The following is a 15,903-nucleotide window of genomic DNA, read 5'->3' as shown; positions in this document are numbered from 1 at the left end:
TTGTGTCTATCAGTAAATTTGGCTTCAGATAAATTTGTACATGTAATCAGTGTAAATAATGTGTTTTATTTTTATTTTGGGATTTTCGTATAATGTGGTTCCGATCATCAAAGTTGATGGAGCTAGTGTCATGGTATAATTTTTCACTAATTGTGTTCAAATTTACTCATTTTTATCCTTATTTTCACTAATTGCAATTCTGGAGGGTTGGCAGCTCTGATTGCAACCTTGAAAACTATTCCACCAACAAGACAAGTTCTGAGAGCTCACCTGTCCTGAGGTACCACTTTTAGTTGGCAGAAGCGGTGGTTTTTCAGTACTGTTTTTACTATGTAATTAATCCCATAATGCACATCTAAAAAGTATTTGATAATCTTCATTTAGTAGCAAACAGTGTAGAACATGTGTTTTTTTTTTTTGACAGGGCAGTTTTGCAAAAATTGGATGGAATTTAGTAAAATTTATTTGAATTTGTGTTTATTATTTTGTACATTATAAGACAAGTTACCTCTGAGATGTCTAATCACCTACCCTATGTCTAGGCAGCTTAATAGACAGTTGGAATCATGGCTATTTATGCACAGGCTGCAATGAGAATGTCATTTTATTGTGCGACTGTCACTTTTAGCAGACATGTGTAGCTTTGTGATTTATCATCCCAGTACAGTTTGAAGAAAAGGCAGGGATTATGTTCTTCTCTCCATCCAGACATTCATGCATGTGTATGCACACTTTCAACATGGGGATTATGTTCTTCTGTCTGTACAGACATTCGTGCATGTGTATGCACACTTTCAACACAGGCCCACATAATTTCTTGCTACAAGCAGCCTTTGATATCCTGTTGCAGTCATCACCCTGTTAGTTCTTTATAGATTATGTTCCAGTACCTGTTAGTTATCACAGAAGAACCTGGATTCAGTTTTTTGTATAGGTTTGACCAAAGTGGACCCTTCTTGCAAATAAATTGTCACATAGTGTGTAGCTCTGTGCACCATATCTGTCATCCCCATGAGATGAAAACCTGTATGCCAGACCCCCCAAAAACATACAAATACAACAAAAAAACTTACATAAAAACATGTATTCATACATTATATAAGGTCAACAGTTTTGACCGTTCCGGTGGCCTAGTAGTTAGAGCATCTGCCACGGATGCGGGAGGTTGTGGGTTCGATCCCCGGCTGAGTCATACCAAAGACTTACAAAATTGGTACTAACAGCTACCTTGCTTGGCGCTCAGCATTAGGAGGTTAGTGTTAGGACTGGTCAGCCTGGTGTCAGGATAATGTGACTGGGTGGGACATCATGCTACACGTCTGTGGCATGATGCCCCAGTGCTAGACATCATTGTAAACTGCCACATTGCAGATATCATAGCGATATGACTGAAATATTGTTAAGCTACATTAAAAGTCGCAAACACATCACACATCACAGATCAACAGCTTTAAAACAACAAATGCCACATGAACTATTTTTACATACATTTACATAATTATTTGCATCTCTGAAACTATTTCATTCTTTTGATTTTGAGTGTGTTGTAACACACATTATTTGCAACACATGCTTCCTTTGCACTTTTCATAATGTAATCAGGGGTTTTACAGCAGGTGTCAGTGTTTATTTTACACTAAAAATGTTAGTGTATCAGCATTCAGGGACTTACTAATATCTGTATTTTTTTCATCATAGAAAAAGATCTCTCACAGTCTGCATTGTTGTGAGGCAAGGTAAGTAGTTGCTGAATAACTAATTTCAGATTTGGGAAGTGGATGCCATCAGTACTAATTCTCTGGCTGATAATAGCCAGCCAGTATCTACAAAAGCTCCTTTTCTGGTCTTCATCTTTTATACAGGCACACACTCATCAGGCAGCATGAAATAATCCTTAAACTCATCTTTAAGCGCTTCATGATCCAGGTCTGGAGCAATACACAAAAAAACGTAAAACTAGTTTTTAAAATACCTATGTGCAAGGTATTTTGAAAACGTATTTTCAAGGTGTTATATGAACTTATTTGGATTTGTCATGGTCTCATTATTACATATATATATCTTTCCCCCATAAACCCTAAGATATTGTGCCAGGAGCTGTCCAAAAAATGAAATCTAAACATAAAAAAAAAAGAAGACGAAGTAGCAGTTCATAAGTTTATACCTTATAAGATGGTGAATAGTTCTATTAAATTTGCACATCTTGTGTTTGAAAGGTTATATGGTGTGCCAATTTTGGTCAAAAAGTTGATATAAATTTGCAGTGTAACATATTTTCAAGCTATGAGAATGATGTCACTAATTATCTGTACTACTTCCATCATGCTGGCAATGCATCTACCTGTTTGGAATATAAATCTTAAAAAGCATGCTAAAATTAAAAAAATGCTAGATATGCAAGATTTGGGATTTTATTTGACATAAAAACCAATAATTTTGTGTAAGACATTATCACTTTATCACAGGGTATAGTGCAGGGCCCCAAGTGGCTGAGTGGTCTAAAGCACTCTCCATTATGGATCACTGCATCTCACCTCTGCATGGGTTTGAGTCTTGGATTTGGCCAATGTGGGTATGTGAGAAAGCTTGCCAGTAGGTTCTTGAGGGTTGGTGGTTCTTTCCGGGATTCTTCCTCCACCATTAATACTGGCAGCCATGTATAGCCTATTGTGTGCTGAAAAATGGCGTTAAACCCTACAACAACAACAGGTTATAGTGCAGAAAAAAACTGTTTTGATCTCCGGGCCTAATGTTAATTTTCCAATGCATATTAGAGTTATCTCCACCTTGCTTGTGCATAACTTACAAAGATTCTGGATCATGCTTGATTTAAAAAAAAAATTACCTCTAGACTACTGAGATTTACACCAAAACAAAACTTGTACAATTTAAAAAAAAAAAATTTTTTATTTGAAAAAAAACTACAAAACGGTTGTATGTCCGTACTGCGTCACATTGCAGTCTTTGGGATTGCAAAAACCCTACTCAGTATGTATGACCTGGAAGCCCTTGAATGAAACACAACAGTTGGTGTGGAATATTGTGGCAGTGGGTTCTCTGTTGGGCTTCTTATTGATTGGTCGTCTTCCAACAAACAACATTTTATCAGCTCCCACCTTGAATCCTACAGGACATGCATAGGAGTCTGTTTCTTGAGAGCGTGCATTTTAAACAGAGTTGCTCAGCACATCCTAACCAATGCTGTAACAGTAGTAACAAACTTACGATGGTGGAAAGATATAGTCTCTCCACTTCCACCTTTCTCAAAGACCACCATAAAGCCAAGCTATCATTACAGCCTATCCCTTCTAACCACCTTTTCAATGACCATGTAGAGGAAAATGTAAACAAGACACGAAAGAGACAAATTTTCCTCTCACACAGCCTAAGGTGCTGAGGAGGGGTTATCAGGGAAGTAAGGAAAAGGATAGAAAGGATTTCACTGGGACACATCAGATAGGGAACCAGTCCTAGGTAGGATCCTATACCCAGAGGAGGTCAGTTCTCAAGAATGAAAGTGGACAAGAGGCAGAGAGAAGACAATTGTTTTTGCCCTAGTCATGCCAGCCACCTTATAAAAATAAATTACACCATTTTTCATGCCCCCCCCCCCCATTGTCAGATATTCCAGTAGATGGGCAACATTTCTTATATTCGCTGTAGAATGGGAAAGTATTCACTATGATGATCAGTGGACCTGGCAAGTGGTTTCAGAGTGCAGTGGTATCACATTCAATGCCGCCACCATTGTCCTATGTCCCTTCAGCTACAGATGTCCCCAAAGAGTCGATGAATGCAGACACTCTTCAGCAAGAAATCAACAACCATCACTAGAAAAGAGTGTAGAGATCATTCATTATGTGAAATCACCAGGTTTTTATTTGAGACTGTTCTTGATCCTAAAAGCCAACAGCATTCTTTAACCAGTCATAGACATCAGTACCCAAAATCATTTCATTTGTGCCCCATGGTTCAAAATGGAGACAACAATACCATTCAGGAGGGTGACATAGCTATCAGTCTGTTGTAGACTTGCACAATGTATATCTACAAATCCCAATTCTCAAAGCTTTCAGTCAAAGGTATACGAGGTTCCATTTAAAAAGATGTGAGAAAATAGTCTCACATTAGGGGTCCCCTTGCAGGTTATGACAGTTTCTATGGATGCTAGAATGTATGTCTCCTTTCACTTTTCCAGGAGGTCAGTGGAATATGGCCCATTCAGGATAGTCTTTTCCATATCAACATCGTTGAGATGAAAGTCATACTGAAAATGTTTCATTGGTGGAAGGAGGAGCAGCATGGCATTTTCATTCTGACTGACAACTCCACAGTGATGAATTACATCAGTAGGCAAGAGAGAACCTAGTCCCAAGACCAGTGGTATTTTCTAAGGTGATGTCTGAAACAACAAATCCATGTACAAGTTTGTCATTTTCCAGGCCAAAGTGGAATCTATCATGGTGCTACTATGGCTGAATCCGTCATCATTTGAATTGCTCTTAATACTTAATTTGGTTGATTTCTCACATAAGACCACCTTCCTACTTGCTCATGTGACAACAAGCATATATGCCTTGGTGGTTGACCCAAGCTAATTACAGCTTGGATTTGGATGGGTTGGTGTTACTTAACATAGCCTTTGCTTGCATTGCCCAGTAGAGGCTCTTGCTCATTGGATATTAGTCTCTCATGGTGAAACCTCTTTCTAGTCTGGACTCATCAAGTTCATCTACAGGACCTAGTGAAAGCTCTGAAGTGGTACCAGAAAAGAACTCTGCCAGTGCATTGAGGGAGAATCCATTTATTCTTACTCTAAAATACAGAAAGGACAACGTACCGGTAACAGGAATTAACCGAAGATCAAATGAACTTGCTATATATTTTGGCTCACACACGCATACATCTTCCCAGCCTCACCATAATTACATCGTTTTAGAGAGTGTACATTCCACTCTAGTAGTAACTGAGGGGGTGCTCACCAGTTATTATTTACTTTTGAGAGAGTGATATATGTAAGGTGAAGTGGTTTGAATTTGAAAGCTGTATGCTCTGTAACCCATATTACATCCATCAATCACACCAAAATAAAGGGAATTAAAGGTTCTTTGAACAGTACCTAAGATATACAAGGCCTTTTTAAATACCTGGTATAACCAGTGAGGAAACCCTGGGGAAATTCTTTCTTTAAAATTCTAACCCCATGCAAATTAAGAAACTGCAGAGCACCACCTGATGTATTCTTGGGACTTTGTACCAATCCTTTAAGGGGAGATTACTCTAATTTTCACCTATGTGGCAGGTAACTTTTAACATTCTTGGCTAAATAGTTTAGACTGGGAGGGCAGTATTTGTGAGAGTAGATTTTCTAAGGTATTTGATCAGTTAAGTATTACTAAAGAAACCCACTTTACTAGAAAAATATTGGTTTTTCAAAAGCATAGTTTAGTATGAACAGTTTAAGTTTAAAGCAAAAACAGGTGAAGCTTTGTATATTTTGGAATCAGAGATAAGATGCTCTTGATACTAAAGGGGTGGAAGTTTAAAGTGCACAGAGGTGTTTGTCTTGGTGTCTTTATTAACTTTCTGTAAATAAGATACATGGCTGTTGCAAGGATTATTTTATATCTGAAATTCTTTTTCCCTGTATAGATTTCTTTTTGCACATACATGAAATACTTAGAATAGTCTGGGGATAATGTTGCTTTGCTGATGACTCCTCATTAATAGATGTTGGAATTAGTATTATTATTATCATAATATATCTCAATTTTACTTTCAGGTTTGGACCTAGCAACCAGTGACCAGTTTTTTGCATTCAGTGAATTACATGTATTAATGGAGAACCTTGGACTTGTCTTACTAGGCTCCTTGTTGGCATTCATGCTAGAGTTCAGTGAATTTCTCCTTGTGTCACAAACTTCAAGTTTAACACTATCCATATCTGGTATATTTAAGGTAAGTTCTACAGATGTATGTGTCTGTGCTGTTTCAGCTGCAAAGATTATAGATACATAGCTGATATTTTTAAAAATCACAGACTGGTCAGTGTCACCTGAACTGGACATAGTCAGTGGGATACCTTTTATTCTGACTCTTATCATGAATCAATGTTCATGAGCTGTTTTGAATTTCTTAATCAGCTGTTCCATATCAACATCCTTATTTGGCCTACACATTTTTACTTGCTGTTTTCAGTGGTGGCTTTGGAGGCTGGTTAGGATGGGGCAATTGCCTGAGCACCAGACAAAGGGTTATTTTAGAGAACATTTTTTTGCTGCTGAAATTTTCTTTGCATTTCATCTTCACCTTAATGTAATGGGGGCAGTTCTTCACATTACTTATGTTTAGATTAGTGGTTGGATGGAGGTGAAAGGTCAGCAACTAACATAAAATGTGTTCTCTGTAGCAAAGTAGGGGTGCCCTAGAAAACATTGCATGCAGCCGTCTTGAATCCTCATGCTGCCACTGGCTTTTTTCCTCTGAGGCATGCAGAAAATGAGAATCATTAGTGACCTTTTATGGTGTTTTTTTTTACCAAAAAGAGTGGGCATGCATTATGTACAGGTATTATATCCACTGTTGTTACAATTATTTATAACATTATACTGGACTGAAAAGTAAATGCTGAATTGATGCATTAATGACATAAATCAAGTTAATTTCTCAGTCACTCAAAGATAAAGTTTTGAAATTTGAATAAAATGTGGCATACTCAAGTCATCTGTGCACAGACCACAGACTAACATGTATAATCATCATTGTACACGTCTTCATACAGATCATCATGAATAATCATTGTATACTACATTATACAGACTTCCATGTATAATCATCACTATACACTATACAGATCTCCATGTATAATCATCATTGTACACTTCTTTGCACAGACTTACGTTTATAATCACTGTACACTACTTTATACAGACCTCCATGTATAATTATTGTACACTACTTTATACAGAATATCCTGTATAACCATCATTGTACACTACTTTATACAGCATCAAGTACACATTGTAAAAATGTTTTTTTAAATAGTAATGTTTGTTTTCCAGGAACTATGTACACTTCTACTTGCTGTTTTCATAAATGGGGACAAGATGAGTCTTGTGAACTCTGCAGGTCTTGTTGTCTGTCTTTTTGGAATAGCAGTTCATGTTGTTCTGAAAGCAATGCATGGTGAGTTCAAACTGTGCTTCAAAAATTTATATCCGCTTTTCTATCTATCTTTCTATCCAGTTATTTATTTAACTCACTGTCATCTATCTGTTGTTTGTTATAAAGGACTCCCATTATCTTGCATATGTGAGTTAAATTTTTTTACTGTTAAATAACATTTACTTTATTGCCTTATGAGCAAGTGATAACAAGCAAACTCTTGAGTTTTTCAAATCTCATCAGTGATTTCTTCTGCAGTCTTCAGTTTCATATATTTTTAAAAAATATTCCATGTTGTTGTTTCGTCTGCCTTGCATACAGTGCTCTGATCCCTTCCTACAGGTAAAGAGTCTGTGAATGGGAACATCCATAATCCAGAAGAGAAAATTGAAATGTTAACAAAAGATGGCAGTCCCAATATAGCGTCGTCAGAAGAAGAAGAGGATGTATTTAATGTCTTGCGAGACAGATAGTAGCAAGCGAATCCGGAATATCAAGTCTAGTCTACATAGTTTAGATTCCAAGATCTCAGATTCTTTAGAATATATTGCTGCCATATTGTTGCATTGACTCAGCATTGTGAAGAAACTAGTCATTGTCTCTTAAACAAAATTTCCTCTTTGTTGACATCATGGGCTGGCCCCATGCTTGTCAGGTTGTTTTTGGTGTTGACTGCAAAAAGTTGGTGAAATTTATGTACAGTATTTGCACTTCTTCCCCATTGTGTGTAACCCCCATACCAATTTTAAAACTGAAAAGCATTAGAGATAGACAAAATGCACAACACTTAGTCATTTCATTAATCAATTCATAATTTCTAACCTGTTGCATAGGGGGCCCTAATACTGTCAACTTATTGGCGTTTAAAGCCAAATGGTAGGTCTCAATGTAAACATTCAGACACACTGCTCACTATCCTTTTCTGAATTCTAGAACAGTCCATTTAAGTAAATACTGTGTTGGTTGCACCCAGTATTTTCAGTGTCTGGTTTTAATATTTCTAAAAAATAAATTGAACATGCATGATAAATAAGCAGGGACACATTTTGTGCATTTCTTATTTGGAAAGCAGATGTGAAATTTATAAACAAGTTTTAGTTCAAATCAAGACATTTGATATTTTGGCTTGCACTTAGACCAGTTCATTTATCTTGACAAGTACCTTTTACTGGATCACTGGTGGCCTAGTGGTTAGAGCATCCGCTTTGGATGAAGGAGGTCATGGGTTCTAGGATAGCAGGTTCCTTGTATTGGGATAATGTGACTGGGTGGGACTTCATAGTGATATGACTGAAAAATTGTTAAAACTATGTTAAAAATCCAAATCACACACAAAGTGGGTGACAGTGACTGCTTCATTGATATTGTTGCCTGTGTGGGCAAAATTGTCAAAAGATGTTTTCATTTTTTGTACAGTGAAGAGCTGGTGAAATCCCATGTCTAGCTCAGGATAAGTTGAAAATTTTGCAAAACCTTTAAAATTTACTGATAATATTACTTTCCTGAATTTTGTATAAACTTTGAAGGAAAAGCCCAAATATGGGAGGCCCATCTGCATGTATCAAAACAGCAGATGAAACATATTTCAATTTTAAAAAATTATTTTATTTGATGAAGTCTTTTCAGATAGATAAAGTACTACAAACTATGTAATATTCTAAAACTCATATGAAAAAATCACAGTATTGTCTCTTGTACATTTTTAGATAATGTTTCCTAAAAATGACATATTTCATTTAAAAAAACATATCAGGAATATGCCAAATTTAGCTTTTTTGCTATGTTTATGCTTTGTTAGAGCTTTCCACTTTATCCAAAGTCTGTACATTTCTCTTAGTTTGATCTTGATATGCAGTACTATATATCTGAGAAAAAAGAACAACGCTGGTAACTTTATTTTTATTTATAAACTGTATTTAAAATCTGAAAAAATGACAAAATCTTTAAAAACATAGAGGATTTTCTTCTTTGTAGGTTATCTTTAAACAGTTACATCTGTGCATGCAGTACTCAGTAAATACTACTTTTATGATGTACAGCATTGCCGACAAATAGATGGTCTTAAAAATGCCACATTATGCATTTTTCTTTTCATGAAAAATTTGAAGTCCAAATGTCCATCACCAGAAAATTGTAAGACTCTGTTAATCAAAGTAATACACTGTTTCAAAGTGATCTACATGTGGCCTAAATAATAAAACACCAAAATACATGTTTCAAAAATATCTACATTTTCTTTATAATGTCTGTGCCAGTTCACTCAATTCAATTTAGAAAATGTATACTAAATATAGTATAATGCAGCATTTTGTGAAATAATTTACAATCTTGTTTTTTTCAAAAGGTTATAATATCTTATGCTGCCAGTTACAATCTTAAACATATGCAAATATATGTATAAAAGCAAATATTATTAATTTGTGTTCCTCTATTTAAAAAAAAGGACAATTTGCTAGAATAATAAAGATTAAAAATACAACAACAAAAAAGAAAAACTGTCCAGATACTAGTCTTGCTCACTGTCTGACACAATGTCAAACTAGAAAAAAAAAACAGTTCCTGAAAAAGCCTAAAACAAAACATGACCATTGTATAATAAATTGACAAACATGAGTAACAATATATGGCCTTACATAGTATCTGACTGAAAGTTTCAGGATTTTTCTCGTACCCAATGGCTCATCGGAAAAAATTCCACTCATGCTTTTAAACTTTCTTACCAACTTTACATGCAGTGTGATACTTAGACGATTTTAACACAAGAGGTTGTGACACCTCTAATGTTTCTTCATCAGAAAAACTCCAGCTGCTTTCACCTGCAGGATTATAACTTGCTTCATGAATGAAATTCATTGGGACCTTGACATACTAGTAAATACTTTCATGCAATCAAGATTTTCAACCTACTGAATGCCCTGCACATTAGAATTTGATCCAACTGTGTTCTTGCTTTAAAAATTTGTTCCTTCTGTTTTCATTCGTGTTCCACTTGCATTAGTCTGCATTTTTTAATTTTAGCATCTCTCTTGACTTTCCCTTCCTGAAGTCTGAATGTACATTCTTCTTTCTTTGAAGAACTATTTTGGAATTTAGAAACAAAATCTAGAGTATCCTTTACTCTACTATCACCACGAACATGGAACCTCTTCTGTATTTCTGTGAAATGCTTGTGACGCCTGTTGTACAAAGCACGTAGAGGTTTGCCTTTTATCAGAGAATTTGTAAAACGACAAAGCCTCATTGTCATAATTTCATACCATAATGCCTGTTAAGTAGATTCATTCTTGACATTGAGGCTATAGACTTCAAAGATTTTGGCAGTATGGACGAGGCAAAGCAGTCGTTCTGTTGTGAGATTCATAAATAATCCAAAGCTCCAGATGACACAGGTGGATCAAGTGTGAGCAAACTTTCCAAAGACTGAAATGGCCAGTTTGGAATCGGATGACCCAAGTCTTCCAACTTAATATCACCTTCTAGCAGCATTAGTTGTGCATACTTACCTGAAAGACAATTAAGCAAAAAAATTAATTCAGCTGTATGAAATTAGTAAATATGTATTTTTGCCAAACATATTTAAAGTGTCCTTTGAGTTTTGTCGATAAATGAATTTATGAATGTATGAAAATTGTGTTGATGTTCATATGTTTCTTCATTTTCTTAAGGACTTTAACAGTATTTTAGCCATTTAAGGAAAATGGCTAAAATACTGTTTAAACCCTGGGACTGGGTTGGGGAGAAATTTCAAGTCCTTATAATTATTATAATTGTACATGCTCTAAAACAAAAGGACATTTTCAGTTTAGTTTATATGATACTCACTGAAAATTTATTAATAAACCAGTAATGCTTACTAACATGTACTATTGCCCTGAATTTAGATAAAACCAGAGGAAATTGCAGAACGCCATCAAACCTTCAAGTACTGAAATTGGTATATATACCGGGTTTTAAAACTATAAACTAATGAATAACTGATTATATTTATTAAATTGACAGTAAATATCATATAAAAAAAACCACACAATAGAAGAACCTTTGTTCAGATCGATTGTTCATAGTTATGTCAATTTATTGTGCAACATGTATTGCATTTTCCCGGTAAAGTCGCATCCCCAATTAAAGTTAAGAAACAATGTTATTATTAACATAATTTTTAAGAGTTGTATGAATTGTTTCCATTGAATGCATGCTGAATTAAATACTCTGTGAAAATATGTAACGTAAAAACCAATATATTATCACTGACCTACTATAAATGTGATGAGCCATAGTGGCCATTTTACTCTGGGTGCCTGATTATCTTAGAATTTTTTATTCAAAGTGCGGCATATTAACGCTTGCAAAAGACATGATTTGGGGCTCATTCAGTGCAGAAAGAAAAGTTTATCTATTTGACATCGCACTCTTTAAAATAACCAGAAATACTGGAGTAAAAAGAAAAAAAACATATCCATTTCTTTGTTCTTGCTTGTTCTTCATAGTGCGAATACTGTGGGGAAGGTCATAGCATCAACTATATGTTAAACCCAATTTTATTGGTTAAAACTAACACACCTCCATGCATAGAACAAATCAAATTGTCTGTTTAAGAAATGTGAAGCATCAATACTGTTCATTAGCAGGTCATTGACTAGGGCACAATGAACAGTCATAGTGACTGAAAACAAAGCAGCTGAGTACCTATTTCAAACTCATCCTAATTTCTTTATTTTTAAAGGGAAAATGATAAAGTTTTCAAGAGATAAAGAATGGAAGAAAGCAAGATGGTGGTGTAAATTTTTTTATTCTGGTTCATGGGAAACCAATCAAAATTAAATGTTAATTATTAGATTTTCACTGGATATGCCATTGATTACTTATTTTGATATCCGTGGGCCTCTCTACCAAATATATCTTTTATTTCATTTAAAATACTTTATTCTGAGTAGTATATTATTTTAGAATATTTACAGTATTGAAAATGGTTGTTTGATTATGATAAAGCAAGCTTGTTTTACTATATTCTATATATTTTTGATCCAGAGGCATATAGTCCACTTTGGGGAAATGTCATATATCATTGTAGCTAAATATGTGACATAGTTGAAATGTGCATCATGTATTCATAAAGCCAACTAATATGATAAAAGTATATGAGGGCTGTTCCAGTAAGACATACCTGGGACCCAGGGAATGCACTTTTAATGTGAGGTACTCACCCATAGATGCAATATAGAATTTTCTTTTCATTTTAAAATGAACTCTGTGCAATCCAAGTCTCTGACGTATATTTGTATAAAAAAATGCCTTCCCTGGGTACCATGTATGTTTAAATGGAACAGCCATGAGTACATTAAGGGGTTTTGGGTGTTGTTTTAAATTTTAGTTTAAATGAACCACATGCTAATAATTTGTGATTAATAAAATATTTTTAAGGTATGGAAAATATTTACTCTATCAAATATACTGAAACCTGCCTTGACAGATCATCTTTTATGCCAACAGAAACAAATCTTTCAAAACAGGTTCTTTAATATTAGAGGTCATGACATTATGTAACATTTTTTTTATTGGTGCAAGAGATTTCTGGTTGTTCATGACAGATCGTCTTCCAAAACTGTTTTTTTTAGATAGCTATTACTGCATTTACAATTGTCATTTACAAGCGGGTGTGTTTACACTGGTTTCATACTTAAATTGAAATACAGACATGGGTTTTTCTGATGTTGTCGCCAGTAAATTCCATAAAGGCTCTTGATTTCATTCTGGATATCTTTTTCCAACTTGTGCAAGGCTACATTTTTACCCATGGCATATAATCAACAGTTAACAGTCTTATGTTACAGTGAAAATGCCTTTTTAATAATTTTTTTTCTCGCAATAAATGTTCAGTTCTGTGTTGGTCACATGCAGATAACATCATCAAATGCTTCTTTTTCTAACATGACATACAATTATACTTAATGTGTGGCTCAAATCATGTACTTAAATGTGCATTAAGTTGTACTCTTTTCATTCTGTGCTTGAAATGGTTCTGGTTGGTTTGTTTTAGGCACAGTAACCAAGTTATTGATTTAGCTTCCTCCAGATTTTATTCAGATATCATGGCAGAGGACAAAAAATATGTTGGAGATAGGAATTGAAAAGTTTTTTACAGATATTTGATCTAGGGTAGTTGGCCACTTGAAGCATGCATGATGTTCCATGTAAAAATATTTGAAAATCACTCGCTGAAGTCTACATAATGTCCTATCCATCAGATTGTACTATCATCATCAGTATTGTGACAGAATGGTTTATTAGACTTAGAGCCATGAGATTTCAAACATTTTATCATGGGCATGAATACATGACCTGAATATCATTTTATGCAATAACACAATTTTTTAGTATTTTATGCATTTTTATACTTTTTTGGACATGGACTTATTTTACTTTACAAAAATCTTGTTAGCTCAGTTATGCAAAAAGTATTTGTTTTTGACAAATATAATTTTGTAGACATATTTGTATTTGTATGTAGATGACCTAGTCATATTTTGAAGCACCGCTTCGGTGGCCTAGTGGTTAGAGCATCTGCCTTGGATGCGGGAGGTTGTGTGTTTGATCCCCGGTGGAGTCATACCAAAGACTTATACAAATGGTGCTAACAGTTGCCTCACTTGGCACTTAGCAGTAAAAAGTTAGTGTTAGGACTGTTCAGACCAGGTGTAGGGATAATGTGACTGGGTGGGGCATAATGCTACATGTCTGCGGCATGATGCCTCAGTGCTAGACATCGCTATAAACTGCTATACTGCAGATATTGTAGCAATGTGACTGAAAAGTTGTTAAAGCTAAGTTAAAAAATCCAAATCACATTTTGAAGCCACTTCAGCATTTTTTTTCTTATTTTAAATACATTCACTTTTCTTAGCTTTTTGTGCTTATAGTAAAAGTAATACAGGTAATGTATGTGCATTTACTCATTGTAAATTAAACATAAATTGTTGTTTAAAATTTAATACTAATTTTGTTCAATCAAATTCAGTCCTAATTTAATATTGAATGCTATACACCTTAACTGTCATCAAGAAACTTCCAGATGAAAATTATCGATTGCTATGGACTTTTACAATGGTGGCCAGGTACTAAACTGGGTTAAGAAAAGAGCATGTTTATTCTTAGTCATCACAGTATTGATTCCACTGTGGTATTTGTTCCCTATTGGTTAGAAGAGGTGATGTTATCCCAGTGTTACATTCTGTGATGATGCTGTTATCCCATTGTTAAATTCGGTGATGATGCTGTTATCCCAGTGTTAAATTCTGTGATGTGCGGGGCCCCGAGTGGCCGAGTGGTCTAAAGCGCTCTCCGTTACGGATCATTGCCATCTCACCTCTGTCTGCGTGGGTTCGAGTCTAGGATTCGGCTAACGTGGGTATGTGAGAAAGCTTGCCAGTAGCTTCTCGTGGGTCAGTGATTCTTCCCGGGGTTTTCCAGGGTTCTTTCTCCACCATTAATACTGGCCGCCATGCATAGCCTTTCATGTGCTGAAATATGGCGTTAAACCCCACAACAACAACAACAACAGTGATGTGCAGTTATCTTCAGCGAGTAAAGGGAATCAGGGAATCATTACACAGAGAGTTGCAGACATTACTTTTCTAAAGTATTCAGGAATCATATTAATTCAGCCAAAAATTGCCTTTTTTTCTGAAAGTTAGTTTATAATTCTGTGCCATTTGTTATACTGTTTGAATGTATGTATCATCTGAACCTGGTAAAAATGTAAAATGAATATTATAATAATGTATTTCACTTTTATCTACATGTACTACAATGTCTCACAGTCAACCCTAAAGCTTAGCCTCCATGTTATGTGAATTACTTGCTAAGGTTCAGGTTACATTGTTGTAATAATGATTAAATTGTGTACCCTTTGGGTTTTTTTTTTGTTTATGTGAGAGAGGTTTTTTTTTCTTCTATTTCTTAAATCATTCCGTTAGATTTTATGAGTCCAATGGTTTACAGTTTTTCTGGCTCACTTGTCTAAGAGATTATGGGTTACTATATTTAATCTGTGTTGTAAAGAATATAATATATTGTTTCTTCTATTAAAGATACAATATTATTATTGCCTTTGTGTTCTGTTTGCCTTTGAAAAGTATTTAGAAGCATAGGAAAATTCAGTTATATGAATAAATTACAATAAGCTGGATTGCTACACAAGCATATTTGTGGAATGAAATCAAGGTATGGTAGGGTACAGCAAACCTAACTAGGTTATAAAGTGCCAAGGCAATACTGGGACACACCATGGTAGACATCCATCTGCTTGATGGTTGGATTCAAACTTGTGCTCTTTCAGTTGCAAATTCGCATGATAACCACTGAGCCACCACAGGCCCTGGTATCTGACTTTAAATGTATGGGTATCATATTTAGTTCAATGTTGGATACTTTAGCAGAATCATAATTATACATAAAAAACTATAACAAATTACTCACATAAACACCAACCTTTCATGTATCCTACCCATATACCCATGGTGGAGATGAGCCTGGTGTGCTATCTTCATTGAAAGCAACTGAGTTTATATACCTACAGCTGCATCTTCAAAGGGTGATAACTTAAAAAATCAGAAGCACCTTGATTGGTCAAAATATGCATATTTTCACATGATGACCATGATATGTACTAAGTATCAATGAAATCCACAGTACTAATTGCAGTTAAAACATGTTAATGTACTGCATCCAACAGTAACTTAAAAG

General features: G+C 35.0%; 1 protein-coding gene across 2 annotated transcripts in view; it reads left to right on the top strand.

Moving 5' to 3' along the window:
- LOC149780099 (solute carrier family 35 member H1-like) overlaps nt 1-15,259 on the top strand; it is a 42,620-nt gene extending 27,361 nt beyond the window's left edge. For both annotated transcript variants that reach the window (XM_089936861.1, XM_089936860.1), the window contains exons 8-10: nt 5,783-5,958; nt 7,062-7,185; nt 7,507-15,259. In XM_089936861.1, coding sequence (XP_089792987.1) covers nt 5,783-5,958; nt 7,062-7,185; nt 7,507-7,637 — 431 coding nt within the window. In that variant the 3' untranslated portion in view covers nt 7,638-15,259. The remainder of the gene's footprint in view (nt 1-5,782; nt 5,959-7,061; nt 7,186-7,506) is intronic.
- The last annotated feature ends 644 nt before the right edge of the window (nt 15,260-15,903 follow it).

Source organism: Sinohyriopsis cumingii, chromosome 16, assembly GCF_028554795.1.
Source record: "Sinohyriopsis cumingii isolate HCF-2022 chromosome 16, ASM2855479v2, whole genome shotgun sequence".
Taxonomy (NCBI): Eukaryota; Metazoa; Mollusca; class Bivalvia; order Unionida; family Unionidae; genus Sinohyriopsis; species Sinohyriopsis cumingii.
The sequence above is the reverse complement of the archived record's forward strand: the minus strand, read 5'-3'. Positions and strand labels throughout refer to the sequence as shown.